At 51.4% G+C, this 21,141-nt stretch overlaps 2 protein-coding genes across 10 annotated transcripts in view; both read left to right on the top strand.

Moving 5' to 3' along the window:
- Positions 1-9,297, top strand: part of LOC109578038 (liprin-alpha-1-like) — a 392,515-nt gene extending 383,218 nt beyond the window's left edge. For 4 of the 9 annotated variants that reach the window (XM_070785524.1, XM_070785525.1, XM_070785523.1 and 1 more), the window contains one exon: positions 2,569-3,811. In XM_070785524.1, the coding sequence (XP_070641625.1) occupies positions 2,569-2,807 (239 nt within the window). In that variant the 3' untranslated portion in view covers positions 2,808-3,811. Of the gene's footprint in view, positions 1-2,568; positions 3,813-6,336; positions 6,551-9,166 lie in introns of those variants that run through there. The other 5 variants (XM_070785526.1, XM_070785529.1, XR_011565626.1 and 2 more) reach the window with 4 other exon arrangements.
- On the top strand, positions 9,215-20,882 carry LOC109575116 (liprin-alpha-1-like). The gene is made up of 6 exons (XM_070785532.1): positions 9,215-9,390; positions 11,182-11,404; positions 16,271-16,351; positions 16,940-17,136; positions 17,982-18,154; positions 19,625-20,882. Exons 1-6 carry the CDS (start codon positions 9,215-9,217, stop codon positions 19,786-19,788), a joined length of 1,014 nt encoding a protein of 337 aa, XP_070641633.1. The 3' UTR covers positions 19,789-20,882.
- The last annotated feature ends 259 nt before the right edge of the window (positions 20,883-21,141 follow it).

Below are 21,141 nucleotides of genomic sequence, written 5' to 3'. Positions count from 1 at the left end.
GAGAGACACAGCAGCATCGAGGATAGGCTGCGCCAGATGGAGGCCCAACTGGAGGCAAAGAACAAGGAGCTGCAGCGGGTGCCTGTGCTGACAGGGAGGCGGCGTCTGGGCAGTAGACGTGGCTTGGGCGGGGGCCAGCACTGCCTTTCTCCACCAGTCCCGTCTCTGGCATCGAGTGTGTGCCTGTGTGGCCCCATCTGCTGATCCGGGCACCCACCTCCTTGGGAGCAGGGCCAGAGGTGGTCGCCCATAGGCAGTGGGTAGGAGCCAGGGCTTCCCCACATTCAAAGAGGCTGCTTGTTGCTCTGACCAGCCAGTCCGGGGAGCTGCTTGGGATACAGGTGGACCTCCCAACTGCCCCTCAGACAAACCTAGGGGTGCCAGCCTGGGGCCCATGAAACTGAAGGCATGGCACCCAGGTGTGGAGCCTGCTTGCCTCGGACGTGGCGCTGGAGTCCCACATGCCAAACCGCTGGTCCAGACACGGTGTATGTGTAGGATGGCTGCCTCTAGACAGGAGAACCGCAGTTGCCCTGCAACAGAAGGCGCATCAGGAAAGGGTGATGGTGGAGGCTCACATCACCGAGTCCTGAGAGAGGTTTCCTGGAAAGGTTGGCCACACGGCAATACAGGCCATCCAGGAAATGGAGTGGGGATCCCGGGTCCAGCCTCACGTGTCAGTACTGTCCCCACCATACCTGTGTTTTTGGGCCTGGACTGCAGAGCCTCACAGGCGAACTTCCAGGGAGCAGTGGTTCTGACTCCCATCGTGAGACCCGCGGTGAGGCGCCCTCCCCGCTTAGGCAGAGAGCTCAATATCTGCCGATCAGGGGTGCACTTCTTACTTTCATAACTGCTGCTCAGAGGCTGTTGAGATCGGGATGCTGTTTATGACTAGACTAAGCCAATTCAAAGTCAACTTTTGTTTTGCTTTAAAAATCTTTGAATGCCGACGCCTTATTGTGGAAGCTGTGACAGGTTTTGTTTCCTTGGGCTCAAAAATCACTGCAGACGGTGACTGCAGCCATGAGATTAAAAAATGCTTGCTCCTTGGAAAGCTACGACAAACATAGACAGCATATTGAAAAGTAAGAGACATCACTTTGCCAACAAACCATATACTCAAACCATATATGACAAACCATATACTCAAAAACTATGGTTTTTCCGGTAGTAACATATGGGTGTGAGAGTTGGACCATAAAGAAGGCTGAGCACTGAAGAATTGATGCTTTCGAATTGTGTTGCTGGAGAAGACTCTGCTTTAACAGAAAATAAACTTTTTAAATGTATTACGATAGAGAATTGCAAACATGCACAAAAGTGGATGGAGTAGTATAATAAATACCCATGACCCGTCCCGTCAATTAGTCTCAGCAATTTCTCATACAGAGCCAATCTCAAATAGATCATTCTTTTGTCTTCTCTCCATTTTTTTTAATACAGTAGGTCCTAAAACAGCTTTTTAAACCTTGAAATTGATGCTCATCTTATAAAACACAGACTTGGCAACTTTGTTATTGCATTTAAAAATTGCTTGAGGTAATTATTTCCAGTTTTTTAATATGAATTTTCATATTGGAAAAGACCCTGATGCTGGGAAAGATTGAAGTCAGGAAGAGAGTGGATGACAGAGGATGAGATGGTTGGATGGCATCACCAACTCAGTGGACATGAGTTTGAGCAGATGCTTAGCAGAAGTCGAGTTCCATTTTCCTTATGGCTAATCCACTGCTATAACACGTATAGCACTTCTGGTTTTGAACACTGAATGTGTTTGCATTATAGATGGATTTAGAGTGTGTGGCTGTTGTGTGTGGTTCAGAATTCTGAGTAGTCCTTTCAGGGATCACCCAAAAGCTCAGACAAAGCGTGAGCCATTCACGTGGACTGTGCTGTGCGTCAGAAAGATAATACGAGCCACCTACACAATCTAAAATTTCCTAAAAACCAACGGGCTACTCGACGTCCTTCTTTCACCATGAGTCTTGAAATCCTCTGTGTGATTTCCACATCGGGCTTTGCACCAGCCTGTCTCACGTGCTCAGGGGCTGCACGAGGCGAGTGACTGCCGTGGCCGACAGCACAGAGCTTCCAGGTTGAGTTGAGTGACTCACAAACTTGGCCCGTTTGACTTGTTTTACCCCATGAGCAAGTGAAGTGGGCTGTAGAGGAATGAATGTGAGGAATGCAGGTGAGCTCCATGGAGACAGTTTAAAGCAGTGAGAGGAGGGAGGGCAATAGAGTGAGTCATGTCCCCCTGACCCGAAACCCCCGCCTGAAGTCTAGCTTCTCTCTACAGACTTCATCGTTGTTAATGGCTTGCCATGTTTCCTCCAGAGAAACCTTTTCTACACCTGAGATGGAACTTCCTCTTCATTATGGTTTATAAGGGTTAATATTGTTCTGAGTGTTTCTATTTGCTAGGGACTCTTAGAGAACATTTTCTCAGAATTACAATGTTGGGAGTTGATACCTACTGATGTAACCTGTTCTGCACATTTTGGTGCAAGTCACTTTACATCCAAAAAGCAAGCGGTGCAGGCTGTGTCATTTGCTGTTTCGTAGGACCAGCTGATTCTAAACCTGGAAACCCTGAGAGCCGAAGTGGACCAGACGAGACCGCGAGGGGCTCCCTTCCACCACAGGTAGGCTGCTCCCCCGGGCAGCTCCCCTCAGCGCTGTCGAGTGTGACAAGGGCCTGTCTGGTGTGTGGACAGTATGACTGGGTGTTGCTCATGGTCGCACCTCAAGGAGCCTGTAGCTTCGTGGCCAGCGAGAGGGAAGAGACAAGCATCGTTCCTTAGGGTCAAACTTGGTACCAGGGAGTGGTGTCACAGGATTGACAACACTCAAAACCACAGGCAGAGGTTTGGAAGTAGGGGGCCGACCAGTTGGTATTTGGGCGTATTCATCTGAGGGGCCTGACAGACTGTGACACTGACGTTTCTGAAGAGTCACAGAAGGTTAATGACCTGTAGTCTTTTGACTGCGGTGGGAGGAATCACCTGGCTTGTGAATGAGGAGAGCAGATTACTGAGCATCCTGATTTTTTCTTCCTCGTTGTTATAGGGGCGGTAATTCTTATTAAGTATTTAAATGTTTCTTTGGCTTCTTCACGGAAAATGGTCACAAGTGAGAGATAAACTTTAGCAAAGGTTATTAAGTGCTTACTGGTGACATTCATTCATCTGTAGGAAATGGACTACTGCTTGAATCCTGACTTAGGAGACAGTTTGGAGCCCATACGCATATTTCTGTGTTTGAGTGCTTAGGGGATCCTCGCAGTCCAGAGCCCCCACCCAGCCTTCTTCTAGAGAAAAGGAGATGTCATTTGAGACAAAGGCAGAGCCAGAAACTGGTCCTGTGTCTGAAACCATGGTGGGTGGAGTTCAAGGAGAGCACGTGCCCTACAGAGGGGCACGTGGCCGGACTTGGTGGCAGAGCTCCTCCAGGGTGAGGGGCTGGGGCTGTCAGAGGTGGGGAACCCCTGCTCCCAGGGTGGACGAGGTGAGTGTGAGGAGGACTGCGTAGACAGTGGAGGAAGAGGAGGTGGACACGGCCTCCTCCTCTTGGGGGTTTTTGGGTAACGAGGAGGGACCTGGTGCCAGGAACCGAGGCCTGACACAATTGGGGGCTTCAGATGGAGAAGCCTGGGGCCTGGTCACCAGTCCCGTGTGTGTCAGTGAGAGTGAGAGACGAGAAGAGGAAGCAGCCGCGGGGCAGGAGGAGCCGCTGTGCTCTGAAGACAGTGGGCCACAGCGGCCGGTGCGAGGGAGGGGTGTCTCCAGGAGGCAGCTCTGGAGGGGGTCACAGCGGTGACTTAGCAGCACAGGTGGGGCCTCAGAGTGGGGCTTGTGGGCAGTGTGGGCTGGGTGGGGGGCACTGTGCTGCCTCAGGAGGGAGGGAGTGGGGACTGAAAACTGGCTCACAGGCAGGGCAGGCACGGCGTATTTGGTGGGACCTCCCAGAGGAATTGGTCACTGCCGGGGACCAGCCCCAGCTGATCCAGGGTATTCGAAGCGGGGACGGCGTCGGCGAGGATCAGGAAACAACTGCTTAATTAAACGTTAATTAAGGATATAAAGAGTAATAGAATGAGGATAGCTCAGTGAAGAAATTCAGTGGAGAAAAGAGGCTGAAATAAGGATAGCTCAGTGAGGAAATTCAGTGGAGAAAAGAGGCTGAATAATTCAGCCAGAAGGTAAGAGAAAGAACGACATGGTGAGACCAAGTTTCGGTGAACAAGGCCCGCACTTTATTTTTCAAAGTAGTTTTTATACCTTAAGTTATGCATAGAGGATAATGAGGGAAGGGGTAGAGTCTTGCAGCAAGCCAGGCTTTCTTCCTGCAAACTTATCATATGCAAAAGCTTAGGTGATTTGCATCATCTTCTGGCCCAGAGGCCTGTTAACACTTTAAGACCTTCTCTTCAGAAAACTTATTTTTCTCTAAAGGTGATTGGTCAGGAGCCACCCTCCAAAAGCATTAGATAAAGTTGCATTCCTACAGAGCAAAGGTGTGGTGGGCTATAACAAGAAAAAGAATTAACTCAAGGGTCCCAGGTTACAAACATTAAAGCTACTACTTACACCAATTATATTAATCAATACACTGCCAGGGACACAGCAGGTAAGGGATATGGAAACTTAGCAGCAAACATTGGCCCAACAAGTGAAAATCCCTTCACCAATACAATTTCTAATCAATCTTTTAACTACTCAAAAGAATCTGTGTTTAGACAGTTTAGAACATCTCCTGCCTCTCACAGTTGGCAGGCTCTGAACAATCACATGTGGCCGGAAAAACCTATTCAGGCAGGCTAGAGGATTTCCAAAGGAGTTTGTAGGTTGAAACACTGTCACACCCAGGAATTATTAACTGGAGCTGTAAGCTAACTCTTTTTTCAGAGAGGTAGTGGGGGACAGCCCCCCGTAAAGTCAGAGGTGTAGGTGAAAGCACAAAGCAGAAAGTAGGCAGACTCTGGTTTTGGGGGTAGATTGCTCGAGAATTTCCAGGGAGACTCCTGAGGCTTGATCCCGCCTTTGCGTCTGACCTCATGACCTTTGCCAGGGGTGGAGCTCGCTCCCCGCAGGTCAGCCTGTCTCTGAGACCTTCTCCCGGAGGAAAGAGCTTCGGGTGAGGAGGGGGAGAGAGATGGAGGCTGCACCCCGCAAGGGGACTGGGAGGTGATGGTTGGGGGTCGACCCAACCCGGAGGCCTCTGTGGCCCTCAGAGGACCCTCGAGGGTCCCCAGTCCACAGCAGGACTGTGTCGTACCCCCCACTCAGTTCCCAAGTGTGCTCTAGCCCGAGGCCCTTGGGTGGAAGTGGAGCAGAGAAGGGAACAGTTCTGTCAGGAGGGAGGGGAGATGGGAGGGAAGACAGGTGTGGCTCCTGGAGATTCCAGACTTCCATCTCCTGTGCAGCACAGTGTTCACAAAACCGTCGAGCAGAGCAGCGTGTGACCCCGAGCAGGCTGAGCTGGTGGTTGGCCCTGGCCACTCTGCAGACGTATGGGGTGTCCTGTCCTCGGAGGAAGGCCCTGTCTCCTGGGTTTAGGGAATCCTGCACATGGAGGCACCACCTTCGTCCCAGAGACAAGACTGAGCAGAACCCGGGCGGTCCTGCAGTGCAGGCTGCTCACAGTCAAGGCGGGGCTGCCCTGCCTCCCAGCAGGCCCCTGCTGAGTGAGCTCCTGGCACCTGCAGGCCCAGGCCTTAGTGCTCAGGGCCTGAGCATCTGTGCTGGGCCTTGTTCAGCCCAGACTCTGGTGACACGCTCACCTCTGCTTTAATGGGAGACACCAGTGGTGCTCAGCTCCGAGCTGTGGGTCCAAGGCTTTTCTGCTGCGGGTTGTCTGAGGCGCCTTTAAAAACACTGAGAGTGGTGCAGACAGTGTTCCAGGCAGACCAGCGATTGTGATCCACAAACTTCCCGTGAGAGAGGGAGGTCAGAGCAGGCGTGGGCCAAAGGGGAGGTGGGGTGCCAAGGGGAAAGCAGAGCAGGTGCACACCCTGCCCTGGGACCTGAGAGCGGGCTCCGGGGGACCCTGGACGCCCCAACCCCAGACAGCCGATCCTGTCCTAGTCAGCTCCACACCCTCGCGGCAGCACTGCCTTCCCCACATACGGGAGTTTTCCAGCTGCTGGGGATGAGCCCTGAGTGTCTGCAGAGCAGCGGGCGGCCTGTTGCTATTGGAGCCAGGAGGGCAGTGCCCTCCCGGGGGCCCTTTTGCTGTGAAATTGCCGATCTTCCAAATGGACAGGCTTTGGCTCGTCTGACAGAGTGAGCTCTCTTTTCTTCTAACAGCACTCTTCTTCCCCGTGTGTTTCAGCCGACCCCACTTGGGCAGCGCCCCGGACCTCAGGTTCCCTGTGGCGGACCGGCCGGCAGACTCCTTGGGCAACGGGGCGGTGCTGCGGTGCCCCCAGAAAGGCCGGCTGGCAGCGCTGCACGATGAGCCATCCGAGGCAAGGACCCCGCCGCCCCCTTCCCATCCCTGGTGGGCACCTTGTGAGGCACCTGCCCCCTCACACTGTGGTCCTGAGGTGGGTTTGGAACAAAGCGCTGATAGATTGCTTTACGTCTCCCCATTTTCCTTTTTCTGGCTAAGAGTTTACTTTGAAGGCATGCTTTTTTTCCTTAACCAATTTTGATTATTTGTGGCCTACTGTGAGGCCCAGCATGGTACTAATTAGCACAGTTTTGAAATCGTCCTACGAGTAAATGGATACACAATCCATCAGCTTATAGTGAGAAGAATTCTCATTGGGAGTTTAAGTGCCTTTATCTTTTCACCTCATTCATGCCATGTATTTGTTCATACATGTCTGTGTTTTGAGCTTCCACATTCAGTGAGCAGTTAGTTTGGGCCAGACATGGTCAAAAGTAGGACTCCAGCAGTGAATTAAAAACGATGTGTGTCCTTTATCCACTGCTACATAACGAATCATTGCAAAGCTTAGTGACTTCCCAGGGAGCAGCTCACAGTCCCCAGTGCCTGTGCATTGTAGCAGGCGGGCCTGATTCAGGGCCTCCTGAGGGCACAGACACGGGAAGGCCCCCCAAGGCTGGATGGCAGGCTTTCAGACTCACCTGGCTGCTGGGGACAGGCCGAGGTCCCTGCCGTGTGGCTTTCCCATGGCCTGGCTTTCCTCAGAACACCCTCTGAGAGCGAGAGTGCGGGGTTTAGCCCAGGGCCTTTCACACCCTGGTCTTGAGGCCGCACACCTTCACTTCTGTTTGTGAGAGTGAGCTGCCAAGTCCTGCCTCGCTCAGGGGCTGAGCAGGAGTTGCCTCTTCTGCCTCTTGAAGGGAGGAGGATGGAAGAATTTGTGGACCCCTTTTTAAACCCGCGCAGCCTGTTGAACAATAATGAGCAGGGAAAGGAGACCAGAGTGCCTGAGTTGTCCAAGGAGGAGGGGACGATCGTGTGTAAACAGGGTGGCCAGTGAGGTGACACCAGGAGGGTGACCTTGAACCAGAGACCCGGAGGCAGGAAGAGAAGTAGCCACTTGGAGATAGAAAAAGGGTCATGTCAACCAGCGGGGACAAGGGAGAGAGCGGGCCACATCAGGGAGGAGCCTGGGCTCAGGCCTGAGCAGTTCGAGGCCAGAGCCTATTTCCTGAGGTGAGGAGGGCTGCCGGGGCGGGGAGCTAAGAGCCGGGCCTCAGCCCTGTTGAGGTGGATGAGCCCATTGGGTGTTCCAGGGATGTGTCAGGAGAACAGCCGAGTGTTCCGGCCTGAATCCGGGAGAGAACTCATTCAGCTCAGGGTGGACTTGGGGTTGTGGGCGTACAGATGGCATTTAAAGGCATGAGCACGGTAAAGTCACCAGGCGGGTGCCGGTGGAAAGAGATGGGGTGCAAAGGTAGAGCTGTGGGGAACCCTGCATTCCAAGGTTGAGAAGGGGCACAAGGGACTGAGGAATAATCGCAAGGGAAGGCAGGGCCTGGAGCCCAGGGAGAGACGTGCTGGGGGCGGGGCGGGGGGGTGGCGTGGGGGAGGGCAAGGAAGGGAGGGGGCTTGGTAACATGGGTTCCTTGAGCCCCCGGGGAATTGCCCTGCAGGGCGGGGCTCACAACCTGCTGGCAGAGAAGTGGAGACCTGGCAGGGAGGGGGACCGTAGAGGCCACTCCCAAGGAGCTTTCAGAGACCCGCAGTGGGCGCTGCAGGGAGCCCTGGAGGAGGAATCTGCTGGTACCCCTTGTGCGATTGGAAGGCGAGAGAAGGGAGAGGACATGCCGACCGGGCTGATGGGGGTGAACCCATAGGCAGCTGGTTCACTGGAGCAGAGGAGGAATGATGGCAGGTGGTCCTGGAGCCAGCGAATGGGGTAGCCCAGCCCTGGGGTGGGGTCCTGATGAAGACAGGAGGCGAGGGCACTGGCCCCAGGGGTAGGGAGCCAACAAGCCAGCACCTCGAGGCTGCCCCTCAGTTCCTTTGAGGTCCTTTCTGGGAAAGAAGGCAGGACCTGGGTGACAGTGTGGCAGGGGGGACGTTTTCCGAGAGAAGGGTGTGAGGTGTGAGAGCGGGAGGGCGGCACGGGGCCCCGCTGGCAGTATCCCATGTGTCTCTGATGACAGAGCCACCCTTGCGGTGCGAGGAGCCATCCCCCAGAACAGCCCAAGGGCCTGTGTCCCGAGAGGAGAGCCACGGAGGGGCTGGCCCTCCCGTCTGCTGGCTGCCCCTGCTTGCACCTCTCTGTGGGTGTTCAGACCAGCCTGGGAAATGGAGGTCTGAGAGCCTGGGAGGACGGCACACTCTGGTGAACTGGTACCAGTGATGACCACTGATTAGGGACCCAGCGGCTGCCGAGCTGAAAGGTTCTTTTTTCTTATTTTGCTCCAGCCTGGCTGATGGAGGCATGGATGTATTTTTGTAATTTTCAGTTTCTGTCTCTGACTCCATCAGCCCACCCTTGTGAATAACCTCATAGGATTGCCTGCCGTCCACGCTGAGACCTGAGTGTCACCAGGCCATCAAGGAACTGCATTCTCCCCCTGCCTGTTTCTTGAGTCCTGTTCGCTTAAGAGATGGCAGTGTCTCATGAGCATGGCGCATTTATCCAGAGTCAGGGCTTCCATGTAAAATTGGGTTCAGTTCCTGATAGACTTGAGCTGCCCTGAATGTTGCTGACAAGACGTGGTCCTCTCGTGCCCAGGTGCAGACCCGAAAGGAGCAGGACTGCGAGCGCACGCAGCAAGCCAGCATGCTGGCCGACGTGGCCCAGGCTTTTGAGAGTGATGAGAGCGTGTCTGACGACGAGGGCGACAGGGTCACCCTCTTCAGCTCAGCCACTCAGCTGTCGCCCAGCAGGCAGGCCAATGCCAAGACTCTGACCGTGATGATGCAGGAGCAGCTGGACATCATCAATGAAGAGATCCGGTGGGTGATCCTGAACTCAGCACCAGAAACTCGGTTTCTCTGAGGAGCTGTCTTCTCCTAGGGATGTCTGAGTGTTCCATAGTAAGAAACCTGACCTCAGGTCTGCTTCAGGAATTTTCAGTTTTGAGATGGCCCTTGATTACAGAGCTCGGTCAGCTGGGGCGTTCTGTCTATGGTGTGGTTTCCGCACTCTGTGGGGGCGGCAGGAGGCGTTGTGGGGTATCCCCCCTCAGCTCTGAGCACCAAGGTGGGTGAGGTGCCGAGGTGGTGTCCCCTGCGGCCCGTGGACCCTCCTGTGTCCCTCAGAGCCCCCCATGTTCTGGTGAGAAGCCACCTGGTGAAAGCTGGGGTTTTGGGGTTGGCAAATTCCCACTCAGATCTGCATTTTCCTTTTTAACTTAATACAGTGTGAAGATTGGCTTGTTGTAAGACAGTGGTCCAAGGACATGTGTTTGAGTTTTTCTCATCTTATCAGTATATTTAAGATGTTTTCTTTAGACACCGTCTTGGCAGTTATAACCATTTTCAAAACAGGATAGAGTCAAAAGGCCTGCCTCGTGGTGAGCAGGGGGCCTTGGGTCTGGGTGCAGCCAGGTGGCTGGGAGCCCCGAGGCCTGCCTGGTGCCACACCCACACATCTATGCCCGTGTCCCGAGTCCACATTCAGAGTGGCCGCAGGCCGGTGACCCTGCACAGGACCAGGCAGAGCTGCTGCTCAGACTGTTCTTGCCACGTCAGCCCAGGCCGAGGTGCCCGTTCCTGTAGGCCGAGCGGGATGCTCCGGGGGAAAGGCAGGGGGTGTACGGGACAACCAGCAAACGCAGGTGGTGTCACCTGCCCATTTGACGCCAAGACAGACAGCTTTGTGGGCCGTGTTTGAGCACAGATGAGCTCAGAAAGATGGTCTTTCCGTGTCCCTGCAGGAAGTATGGAATGGTTATAGATTAATATTTTTATTTTTACAGCAAGTTTTCAGGTAAAAGTGATTTTTCCTTATGCGACAAGTTGACTTGATGTAAATGGTCAATTCTGTCCATCAACTTGTTATCAACAGTGAAAAACTTTCCAGATGTATGAGTAGAAGTGAAGCTGGAGAGTTTACTTTCTGTAAGAATCTTGTATTTTAATCTGAAAATCATTTTATTTGCATAATCGTGTATTTAAACTGCTATATAAAAACATCCACCACACATTAGGGGAGAAGAGCAGAAACTGTGAATTCTAGGTTAATGCAGCACATTGACATGAATCCAGAAACTCACACAAAGCTGGTGGAGAACTTCATAAAGTGATGCATTTGTATATATACAACCTTAAAAAAAAAAAAAAAAAAGATCAACTCAGCACTTCATCTGGTCTGGAGACTTGTGTTTAGAAACTGCAGCTTGTTTGTGAATTGCTGTTTTGATTATACAGAGTTCCTGATTCCCAGTGGAAAAGACTTGAGGCACTGACGTGCATGTCTGCCCTGAGAGCAGGGGAGGTAAGGGTTGTAAACTTGAGGTATCTCTTCACAGGAAAGAGAATTGCCACCAGGGCCCCTTCAGAATGTTAGAGTAAATAAGTGAAATCAAGCATGAATGATCAGGGCCAGTTTGGAAGACTCAATGCTAAGTTATTCTAAGTTTGAGAATATTCAAAAGAGGAAACTTAGAACCTTTTGGCTGAGATGTTCATTGAGCAACTGTTTCTGGAATTTGCTAATCATGACACAGAATGCCAGCCCAAATTTATTGTCCAGACAGGTCCCTCTGCTGACAAAGGCAGGTGATGTATTTTATTCTATTTTAGGTTGATCGAAGAAGAGAAGGAGAACACGGAGCAGCGGGCCGAGGAGACTGAGAGCAGGGAGGGCAGGGGGAGCTTAGGCAGCCTCCGTCGTTTTAAATCAGTGAGCTCCCTCAACCTGCTTTCCACCTCCTCGCATGCTGACTCCTGCCCGCCCCTGCCCAAGCCCAGAAGGAGGCAGCACAGCCTGGCGCAGGAGGGAGACCAGCTGGGCATCATGACTCTGGTATGTGTCTGCCTCCTCCCTGCCGCATCCCTCCCCCAGCACGCTGTTTTTTGTTTGTTTTTTGTTTTTTCTCTTTATACCCAGAAGAAAATCAGGTACATTTGCTACGCTCAGAGGTCTAAAAGTTTTTAAACTGCCTAGTCTTTAATCATTCCACAATGGCACAGTGACAAATTAGTCTTGATATTTGGACCACCAACTTAGCACGTCATCATGAACTCAGCCAGAGCCTGCCTCTGTAACGTTGCACCTGGCCTGTGCTGGGCACAGCAGCTGCAGGGAAGTTTCTGTTCTCAGGGAGCAGACAGCTTCATGAAAGTAACCATAGGGAGCTCTCATGGCATGGGAAAGCCGTACAGCACATTCTCCATTGGGGATGCCTGGCTACAGGGTGCAGGGCATGCGGTGGGAACAAAACCAAGAATCTACACTGGTCTGCTTGTTGATGGACCTGGCCATGCGCTCAGTCCAGCTCTGTGTATGAAACCAGGTTAAAAGCCCAGGGCCCCAGGGCCCCAGGGAAGACGTCGGGCTGCCTCACTTTTCCGAGTCTAAAACTGGGATGACGACCTAGGGCTTTTGGTGACAGAGTGTGCGGCTCTAAAGCACATGTTCCAGCTTTCTTGCGTGTTTAGCTTAGGTGTTGTGAGTGTATTGCTGTTTACCCCGTGAAATCATGTGTACAAGATTCTGCTTTGTAACTGGACTTGTATTGTCTCTTTTTTCTGTTACCACCCATTTCATGTTAGCTGCATTGTTAGTCAGCTTGTAATTAAATTAACCGTGAATCATTTTAGCGGCCTGTGAAGTGGTAACTAGTCCACTTTGTGGTCTTTTGACACTGTTTTTATAATTTGCATCATTGGCTAATTAGTTGATATTTAAAATTCTTTGATGATTTCTCTGCGGATTCATGCTTGATTTCTTTCCAAATATTTGGAAAAGAACAATTCTGTATGTTTTCCTTGCTGTTGGAGTTCTCTGACAGTGTGTCTGCTTTCATCACTGGTTTTGATTCCCTCCCTCATCCTGTTGTCTGCTTATTCGTCATGAATCCAGATCCCCCACCAGCCCCCGAGGCTGTAGTTTACCCATCCATCTCTCCTCCCCCGTCCCCTCACTTGCTCTGGTCATAGCCGTGCTGTGGTCCACAGCGTGTGTCCCCTTAGTTGGGTTTGTGCTTTGTCTTCATGTCTCATTAAATGGTGTTTTTCCCCCATAGCAGTAAGTTGAATTGGTGTATCACTATGCAGTTACAGGAGAAGGCAATGGCAACCCACTCCAGTACTCTTGCCTGGAAAATCCCATGGACGGAGGAACCTGGTATGCTGAAGTCCATGGTGTCCCACAGAGTCGGACACGACTGAAGCAACTTAGCAGCAGCAGCACACAGTTATAAGCATAATATATGTAGATGGATCCTAAACTACATATCATGTGTAATTCATAAATGAGATTGTGCTTACATAAAGAAATGATCCTCTTAAGTGTAGAATTAATGGACTTTTAGATATGCAGATGACATCACCCTTAAGGCAGAAAGTGAGAGGAACTAGAAAGCCTCTTGATGAAAGTGAAAGAGGAGAGTGAAAAAGTTGGCTTAAAGCTCGACACGCAGAAAACTAAGATCATGGTATCTGGTCCCATCACTTCATAGGAAATAGATGGGGAAACAGTGTCAGACTTTATTTTTTGGGGCTCCAAAATCACTGCAGATGGTGACTGCAGCCATGAAATTAAAAGGCGCTTACTCCTTGGAAGAAAAGTTACGACCAACATAGATAGCGTATTCAAAAGCAGAGACATTACTTTGCCACCAAACGTCCATCTAGTCAAGGCTATGGTTTTTCCAGTTGTCATGTATGGATATGAAAGTTGGACTGTGAAGAAAGCTGAGCATCACAGAATTGATGCTTTTGAGCTGTGGTGTTGGAGAAGACTCTTGAGAGTGAGTCCCTTGGACTGCAAGGAGATGCAACCAGTCCATTCTAAAGGAGATCAGTCCTGGGTGTTCATTGGAAGGACTGATGCTAAAGCTGAAACTCCAGCACTTTGGCCACCTCAAGTGAAGAGTTGACACATTGGAAAAGACTCATGCTGGGAGGAATTGGGGGAAGGAGGAGAAGGGGACGACAGAGGATGAATGGCTGGATGGCATCACCAACTCAGTGGACATGAGTTTGGGTGAACTCCAAGAGTTGGTGATGGACAGAGGGTCCTGGCATGCTGCGATTCATGGGGTCACAAAGAGTCGGACACAACTGAGCAACTGAACTGAACTGACACAATATCCTTTCTATGTTGGTGCTTGTATTTAAGACTGTAAATCTCATCAGCTTTTGCACAGTTAATGTCTCTATTAGACTCGTTAAAAAAGTATCTTCTATTGTTAATAAAATGTAAAAACTGCACCTGCTATTATGCTAGCTTTCATTCTTACATATTTTCACAGGGAACTTGCTTTAATGAATTTATTGTGAGAAGTTTTAAATCAAATTCTGTGTCAGGATTTTACATTAATGTCCAATAGGTGGTTAGATTTGTTCAGTGTTAAAATAGATATTATGGTAACTTCCTCATCAGTTAAATAAATAATTTAAAGTATAACATGTTTTTGATTAAGAGAAACTAACTTTTAGAGAGATTTGGCTGAGAATAGACACCTGTTAAGGCCCTTTGTTGTACAGAATGCTATGCTTTAATAAATCATGATGTTGTAATAGAATGGTATCTTCCTGAGTAATAATTTATAGTGTTTCTCTAAGTAAATCTTGAATAGCTTATTTAACTTCTGTGGTCAAAAAAAAAATGTTCTGTTTCCAGTCACATGTTCTCTAAATCTTCATGTCACTTACATGTTTGCCATCATTTTTGCTTTACTGTATTTGCCTCTACGGATTCTTGAAGTTTTAGCTTCAAAGTCGCAATGAATCTGGTTTCTCTTCATTTCTTTGCATGCATCTATCAGCCTAGTGATTTAAGGAAGCAGCATCGAAAGGTAAACTATTTAGTAATTTAGCAGGCCTTTGTTTCTCTGTGAAGTATTGAAGAGTCCTTATCGTTTAACGTGAATGAACACTGTGTAGTTATGTCCTGGTGAATAATTGACGTTTTAATGGAAGTGATGAAACTCACCCACCACTTAAAATGTGCTGATGGTTCTGTTGGAAATAGGTCATTCGTTGGGACAATTGTAACAATTTGCCTTTCTCCCACTTGTTTGCCTTCTGATCATCTCATGCTTGTTTATAATAGACATAGTATTATTTATTATTTCTAAAAATTTCTGTACTTATGTTTTTGGCCATGCTGCACAGCTTATGGGATCTTAGTTCCCCAAGCAGGGATCAGACCAGTGTGCCGGCAGTGAAAGTGCCAAGTCTTAACCTTTGGACCACCATGGAATTTCTGCTTAGTGTTTTCATGTAAGAAATGACTGAATCAGAGCCATAGATGTTAGATTTGCGGGAAGCCAATTTAATGATGGTGGGTAGCAGTGTGCAGGAGACTCTGTGTGCCGGGCACGTGCTTTCCGAGTCTGTCATCTCATCCCCAGGTGAGGTCCAGGCTGCTGCTATCCCCATTCAGCAGACATAGACACTGAGGCTTAGCGAGGCCGGGCACCCTGCCCAGGCTCTCACACCCAGCAGCGTGGTGCGGACTGGTCTGATCAGAGCCTGGACACTTAACCATGGTGCTGTCCAGCCCGCTTTCCTCTAGAGGCTCTCGTGTCCATCACGGCATCCCTGATGGAGGGAGCATCAGGAGGGAGCTCTCTGCCTCTCCCCTCGGGTCACTTGGATGAGCCCCTGTTGTTGGAGTCCAGTGCCCCAAGGGCTGGCCTTCCTTGTCCCTCTCCTGCTCCCAGCCCGCTGACCGAGCACTCCTGGGCCTTCCCGCAGGACTGGGGTGGCGGTACTCCAGTTCAGGCAACTCAGTGCCCGGGAGCCCTTCTGCTGAGCACAGCAGAGCAGCGCTGTCCCCCTGGGTTTGGTCACCTGGGTGTGCCGCTCGCCTGCTCTGTGGCCTGCTTTGCCCTCCTGTTCAGCGAGGACAAGGCACTGCCCTTCCTAGCCACATGTGGCACCAGTGGGGCAGCTCCCATCCTGGGGGAGGGCAGCCAGGCCCAGACCCAGAGGCCTTCCTCAGGAGGAGGCCCAGGAGAAGGGGCTGGCCTGGGCCCTGACTCTGAGGCAGGTGTTTGTCTCCACTGAGTCCATAGTCAACCCAGGTGTGTCACTTCCCTGCTCTGTTCGTTGTTGTTTTCTGATTTTTATAAATGCTTATTTTTACTTGACTTTGAGATTGATCCCTGTTCAGTTCCATGTGGAAAATTTCTAGCCTTTGTAGCCTTCTGTTGTCTGAGGGTTCTTGTTAGAGCTCAGGGGAGGGAGCCCAGTTTATCCAGCTGCTCTTAAATGAGTTCAGCTGTATTTTGCACTAAGTTCCCTTGCTGTCACCAAGCTCCTGTGGGGCTGCACGGGATCAGTATTCCTTACAGAATCCCACCAAAAAGGCACAGGTTAGTTGGTCAAAACAACACACTCATTGTTTATAACAATACATGCCATGCATGTTTCCTAAAACCTCCCCTGGTTTAACCACACACCGAAATGTATCAGTGAGACCTGTTTGGACCCTGCAGGGTTAATCTGTTCCCACACTGTCTTTCCTTTCCTCACACCCAGGACCAGCAGAAACGCTGGGTGTCCAAGAGAGATCATCTTCTTCTTCTTTTTTTTAATTAGTTTATTTTTTAATTGAAAGGTAATTGCTTTACAGAATTTTCTTTTCTGTCAAACCTCAACAGGAATCAGCCATAGGTACCCATATATCTCCTCCTTTTTGAACCTCCCACCGCTCTAGGGTGATACAAGATCATCTCTTAGTGAAGACCTGGGGGCGCCTTATGGAATCCACTGTGAGCGAATGACACTTGAACTGCGTGTAAGTACTTCAGTGGGTAGTCCCCAGTCTGTATGTTACCGAGAAATACGATCCAGGCACATGGTGTTCACGTGGAGGGGTTAGGTACCTTTTCTGTGTTTCTCTTGTTGTCATGGGTTCCAGTAACCTGCATCATCACTCCAAATGATCTTGGATGGTGGCACAAGCTGTGTCTTTTTCTCCTTCAAACAGAAAGGTCTGGACGGCTTTGCTGAGAGGTTTTGTACTCTAGCTGTGGTGCTTCTGAGTAGCATCTGGCGATGAGCACAGTCCTTTCATCAGGGCAGTTCATGCTGTGCAGGATTCACGGTGCCAGCATCGCTCTGCTGTCCTGCCCCGCAGGGCCATCTGGTCGCTGGATTCCAGGGAGGGCTGAGGCCGGCTGCAGGGAGGCTCCTGTCCGGGGTCTCTGCACTCAGTCAGATGCTCTCGGTGCCCCATAGCCCCCCTTTTTTTGAACAAGACAGTCCTTTACGATGGCATTAAGCTATAACAAGGGTTTTTTTGTACTTGGGGGAAAGCATAGCTAATAGATCTTCAAATAAGTTTCTGGTTATAATGTAAAGCCTGTGTGATTGCCTTTTTCAGAACAGTCTATTGTTAGCCAATTTGACACTTACCTCACTCCCTCAGCTGCCAGCTATACAGGAAGAGGTAGGAGATGACAAGACCGCCATCAAATGTGAAACCTCGACCCTCGCCTGGCCACGGTCCCTTCGGCTGGGCCGCCTGCGCACGGGGGCGCTGCGCACAGCCACCCATGAGGACCTCAGGGACGCCCACAAGTAAGCGACCTGTGTGTGCGTCGTCAGTTTCAGGAGCCCTGCGCCTCTTGTCTTGAAAGAGTTGCAAGGATGATTTTAAAGGAATACCACTGAGTTCGGTGCCTGTGTTTAGTGGTGAACTTCAGGTGCTGGGGAAGAAGAGCTCAGTGACCTCAGTGATTTTAGAAAACGTCCATCTCTACAGATTGACTCCTGTGGGAGCTTTCTTCCTGCTCTTGGTAGAGGTCTGCCCGGCCTGGGGCACGTTCCTGACAGTGACGGCCCCGTGCCTCTCGGGTTCGCTCTTGAGGGTCCCTCCCTTTTCTGCAGGGGTCTCCTCTCAGGAGACTCTGTCCCCTCCTGTGACTGACACTGTCCTCGTTCAGAACACTACTTGCTGAGCTCCCATCCTGAGCCAGGCAGCACTCAATGGGGGGCATGTGTGTTCACCTGACCAGCAGCCCTGCACGGTGACCGTCGCTCTCCTGCCACGGCCGGGCACGGTTACCCTGTGGGAGGCGGGGGACCTACCCAGAGCAGGGGAGCTCGTCTTCTCCTGGAGCATCATCACCTGCCGAGCAGCGACCCTAAGGGAGGGTCAGAGCGCCCTCTGCACCAGCTGGCCTGGAGTCAAGCCCTCCTCGCGGGAGAGCTCGAGGCAGAGAATCTCAGCTTCCCGGTGCAGTTGTCTGACGCTGGGAGCCTGCATTGCTCGTGTGGAGTGTGGTCGGTGAAGGAGACTCCAACTGTCAGCTGCGAGGTTGAGGCGCGGGTGCTGCTGGGTGCCCGTTTCTATCAGTAGCTCTTGTGGAGGGGTGTGTGTTTGCACAAGGGTGCCAGTTAAAGGTCGTTTTCTCTCCCCGAAGCTCCACAGGCTCTCAGGACAGCCCCGGGAATAACCCCAGCAGCAGCACCAGCAGCCAGGGCTCGCTGCACAAAGCCCCAAAGAAGAAGGGCATCAAGTCCTCCATCAGCCGCTTGTTTCGCAAGAAGGAAAAGGGCCGGCCTGAACACCCCAGCAAGGAGGCGTTAGGACCAGGTGGGTGCTTCACCGTTCAGAGGGAGGAGGGCCTGCAGGCATCTCCCTTCTGTGTCTCCCCTGTTGTCCCCACGAGGCTCCTGTCAATCATCCTGGGGGTCCTCCTGGGAGCAGGAGTGGAGGAGGCGTCTGTCTTCTCAATGGGTCTGAGATGATCGGCTGAGTTAATGAGTGGATGGTTGGATGGATGGATTGATTAGTGAGTGGTGGATGGATGAACAGATGGCTGGCTGGATGGGTGGATGAACGGAGCATGGAAGGAATAAAGCAGATGATTGTACTCCAGTGCTAGAAACATATTCTACGAAATTGATTGAGTAGGAGCTGGGCGATGATTGTTTCATCCTAACAGTGACATGTGTTTGGAAACGGCCTAAGTGCTCCTCAGTGAGGGGTAAGGTACAATCTGTGGACACCCCACAAGGAACAGCCCGCCCTCCTTCCTGCCACCTTCCCCATCCCCAGGAGCTCATCAGGGGTTCTACCCCATGCCCCCCACCCCACCCGACAGCCACACAGGTCCTCCTGGGGTCCCCTCATCACACAGGGTTATCATCAGGCCCCCATATCACTCAGCTTCCTCTCCTTGAGGACAGCGTATGTTCCTGCCTCTTCAGCCACAAATTTGTTGAGTCTCGTTTGTGCTGGGTGTGGGATTTACAGGGGTAAGTAAAGCAGATGTGGTCTGGAGCACAGTTAAGTGACAAGAGAGAAAAAGGAGCAGATTATTAAATGCTATCCCTATTAGTAGTAAATACAATGCTGAGATGGATGGTGCATTGATTATGTACCAGATGCTGTGTGTGCCCCTTACCAAGCAGGTGCTGCCCCCTCCCGATTTACAGAGGAGGACACAGTGACAGTCACGTGGTTAGGGAGCGGTTAGGGCAGGTTCACACCCACCCAGTGGGACCAGACACTTTGCCGAGCCCTAGCCACCTCTCTCGTGGATGAAACAGGAATGAGATGGCTCTATGGCATGATGATTCAATGGACATGAGTTGGAGCAAACTCCAGGAGATAGTGAAGGACAGGAAAGCCTGGAGTGCTGCAATCCAAGGAGTGACAAGAGTCGGACACAACTGAGCGACTGAACTAAAACCTGAGTGTGTGCTAACCTGTTTCAGTCGTGTCTGACTCTGCGACCCCAGGAACTGTAGCCCACTAGCTCCTCTGTCCATGGGATTCTCCAGGCAAGAAGACTGGAGTGGGTTGCCATGCTCTCTTCCAGGGCATCTTCTCAACCCAGGGATCGAACCCACATCTCTCATTATCTATTGCATTGGCAGGCAGGATCTTTACCCCTAGCGCCACCTGGAAAGCCCCAGTGAATGCTGACAACTAGAAATGCAGAAAATAAGGGCTGCTCCTAAGTTAAACTGGAAGAGCAGCAAGCACAGGTTGTAAAGAGGAAAACACACGATGAGCGACAACAGCACCAACAGAAACAAGGGATGCGTTCACCCACAGAAAGAAAATACCTGTGCCGTTCGGAAGAGGAGCCCGTCACCCTTGGAGGGACAGCTGGAACCAGAATGAAAACCGAGGCCATGGTCAGCAGTGCCCACCACACGGCCTGGGTGGCGTGGTGTCACTCACCAGGCTTCCTGTATCCCCAGAGCAGCTGGCAGTAACATCTCTGAGTGCCAGGCCGGGCAGCGTCCCCGAGTGAGCTAAGGCATCACTGCTCTCCTTCCAGTGCTGCTCCGGGGCCCTCTGTAGGCGGCCACCCTCATCCCCTGCCCTGCCACTTGCTGGGGCCCGGCTGTCCCCCTGGGATCCTTTCAGCCCTTGAGCTTGGGTGTTCCCAGCCCTCTGCCACACCGGACTGGGACGCAACTCAGGACTTGGGCTTGAGATATCAAGGAGACCGTGAATCTGGAAGGACACCACCCTGGGGCCTGTGAGAGAGCAGAAGAGCAAAGCCCCGACGGGGAGGAAACAGAGCTGGGGGAACGTGCCCACAGCCTCCACTGCCTCCTGCACAAGTGCCTTTTCTTTGTCTCTCCTTGGCCTGAAACAAACCCCAGCTGCTGCTGCTCCGCAGGTGATTCCTAAAGATGCACCTCCTGCCAGAGCTATTGTCCTGCTGCTCTGGAGCTGCCTGAGTGTGCTCAGGAGTATCAGACAAGTAGGGCTGCCACACCTCATACTGGAGGTGGGGGGCCTGATACTGGGGAAGGGTCGGAGGTGGGGGGAGGGTTTGAGGGTAGGGGAGGGCCTGATGCTGGCCTAGGGCCGTGACGCTGGACTGGGGTCTGATGCTGGACTAGGGTCTGATGCTGGGGGAGGACTTGATGCTGGACTAGGGTGCATCATTTGGATCCCCGTCAAGGTTGCCCTCGGACACCCCACCCTGTGACCGATGGCGAGCCTCGACACCTGAACTTTGTTCCCACCCTTGGCCCGCTGCCCACACCTCAGCAGCAGAGGGGCCCTGTCCCCGCAGATGCTGAAGTGATGGAGCCTCTTGTCTCCGGAGCCAAGGGCATGAACACACTGTCGGTCGTCCTCTAGGGACACCTATGCTTCCGCCTTCTGGCCTTTCCATTGCATCCGTCCGTTTCTCTTAACAGAATGTCCGTGTGATGACACGGGCTCCCATTACCAGCTCTGGTCTGTTCTCAGTGAGAGTACAGCTTACCCTCGGCACTCTTTATTGGCCCTGGGAAATTTTGCTTCAGTACTTTATTGAAAGAAAGCAATAAATAATACTGTGATAAAAATAGTTCAAAAGTAGACTGTACATACTTTGTCACATATTCGGGAAGTTCACAAAAGATTAATAGGAAAATAGAATGATAACAATGAATTGTACAAGTAAATTAAAGGCGGAACCCACATGTAAAGAAACATGCTGTCTCTGTCTACCAAGATACCAGCTGCATAATAAATATCACACTGTGACCTGAACGCATCTCTTGCTGGCTTTTTTAATGTGCTGCTGAAAAAGTAAAAATTACATTTGCTACTTATACAATCCAGAA

Source organism: Bos indicus, unplaced genomic scaffold, assembly GCF_029378745.1.
Source record: "Bos indicus isolate NIAB-ARS_2022 breed Sahiwal x Tharparkar unplaced genomic scaffold, NIAB-ARS_B.indTharparkar_mat_pri_1.0 scaffold_70, whole genome shotgun sequence".
NCBI classification, from domain to species: Eukaryota; Metazoa; Chordata; class Mammalia; order Artiodactyla; family Bovidae; genus Bos; species Bos indicus.
This window is presented reverse-complemented; position numbering and strand designations above follow the sequence as displayed.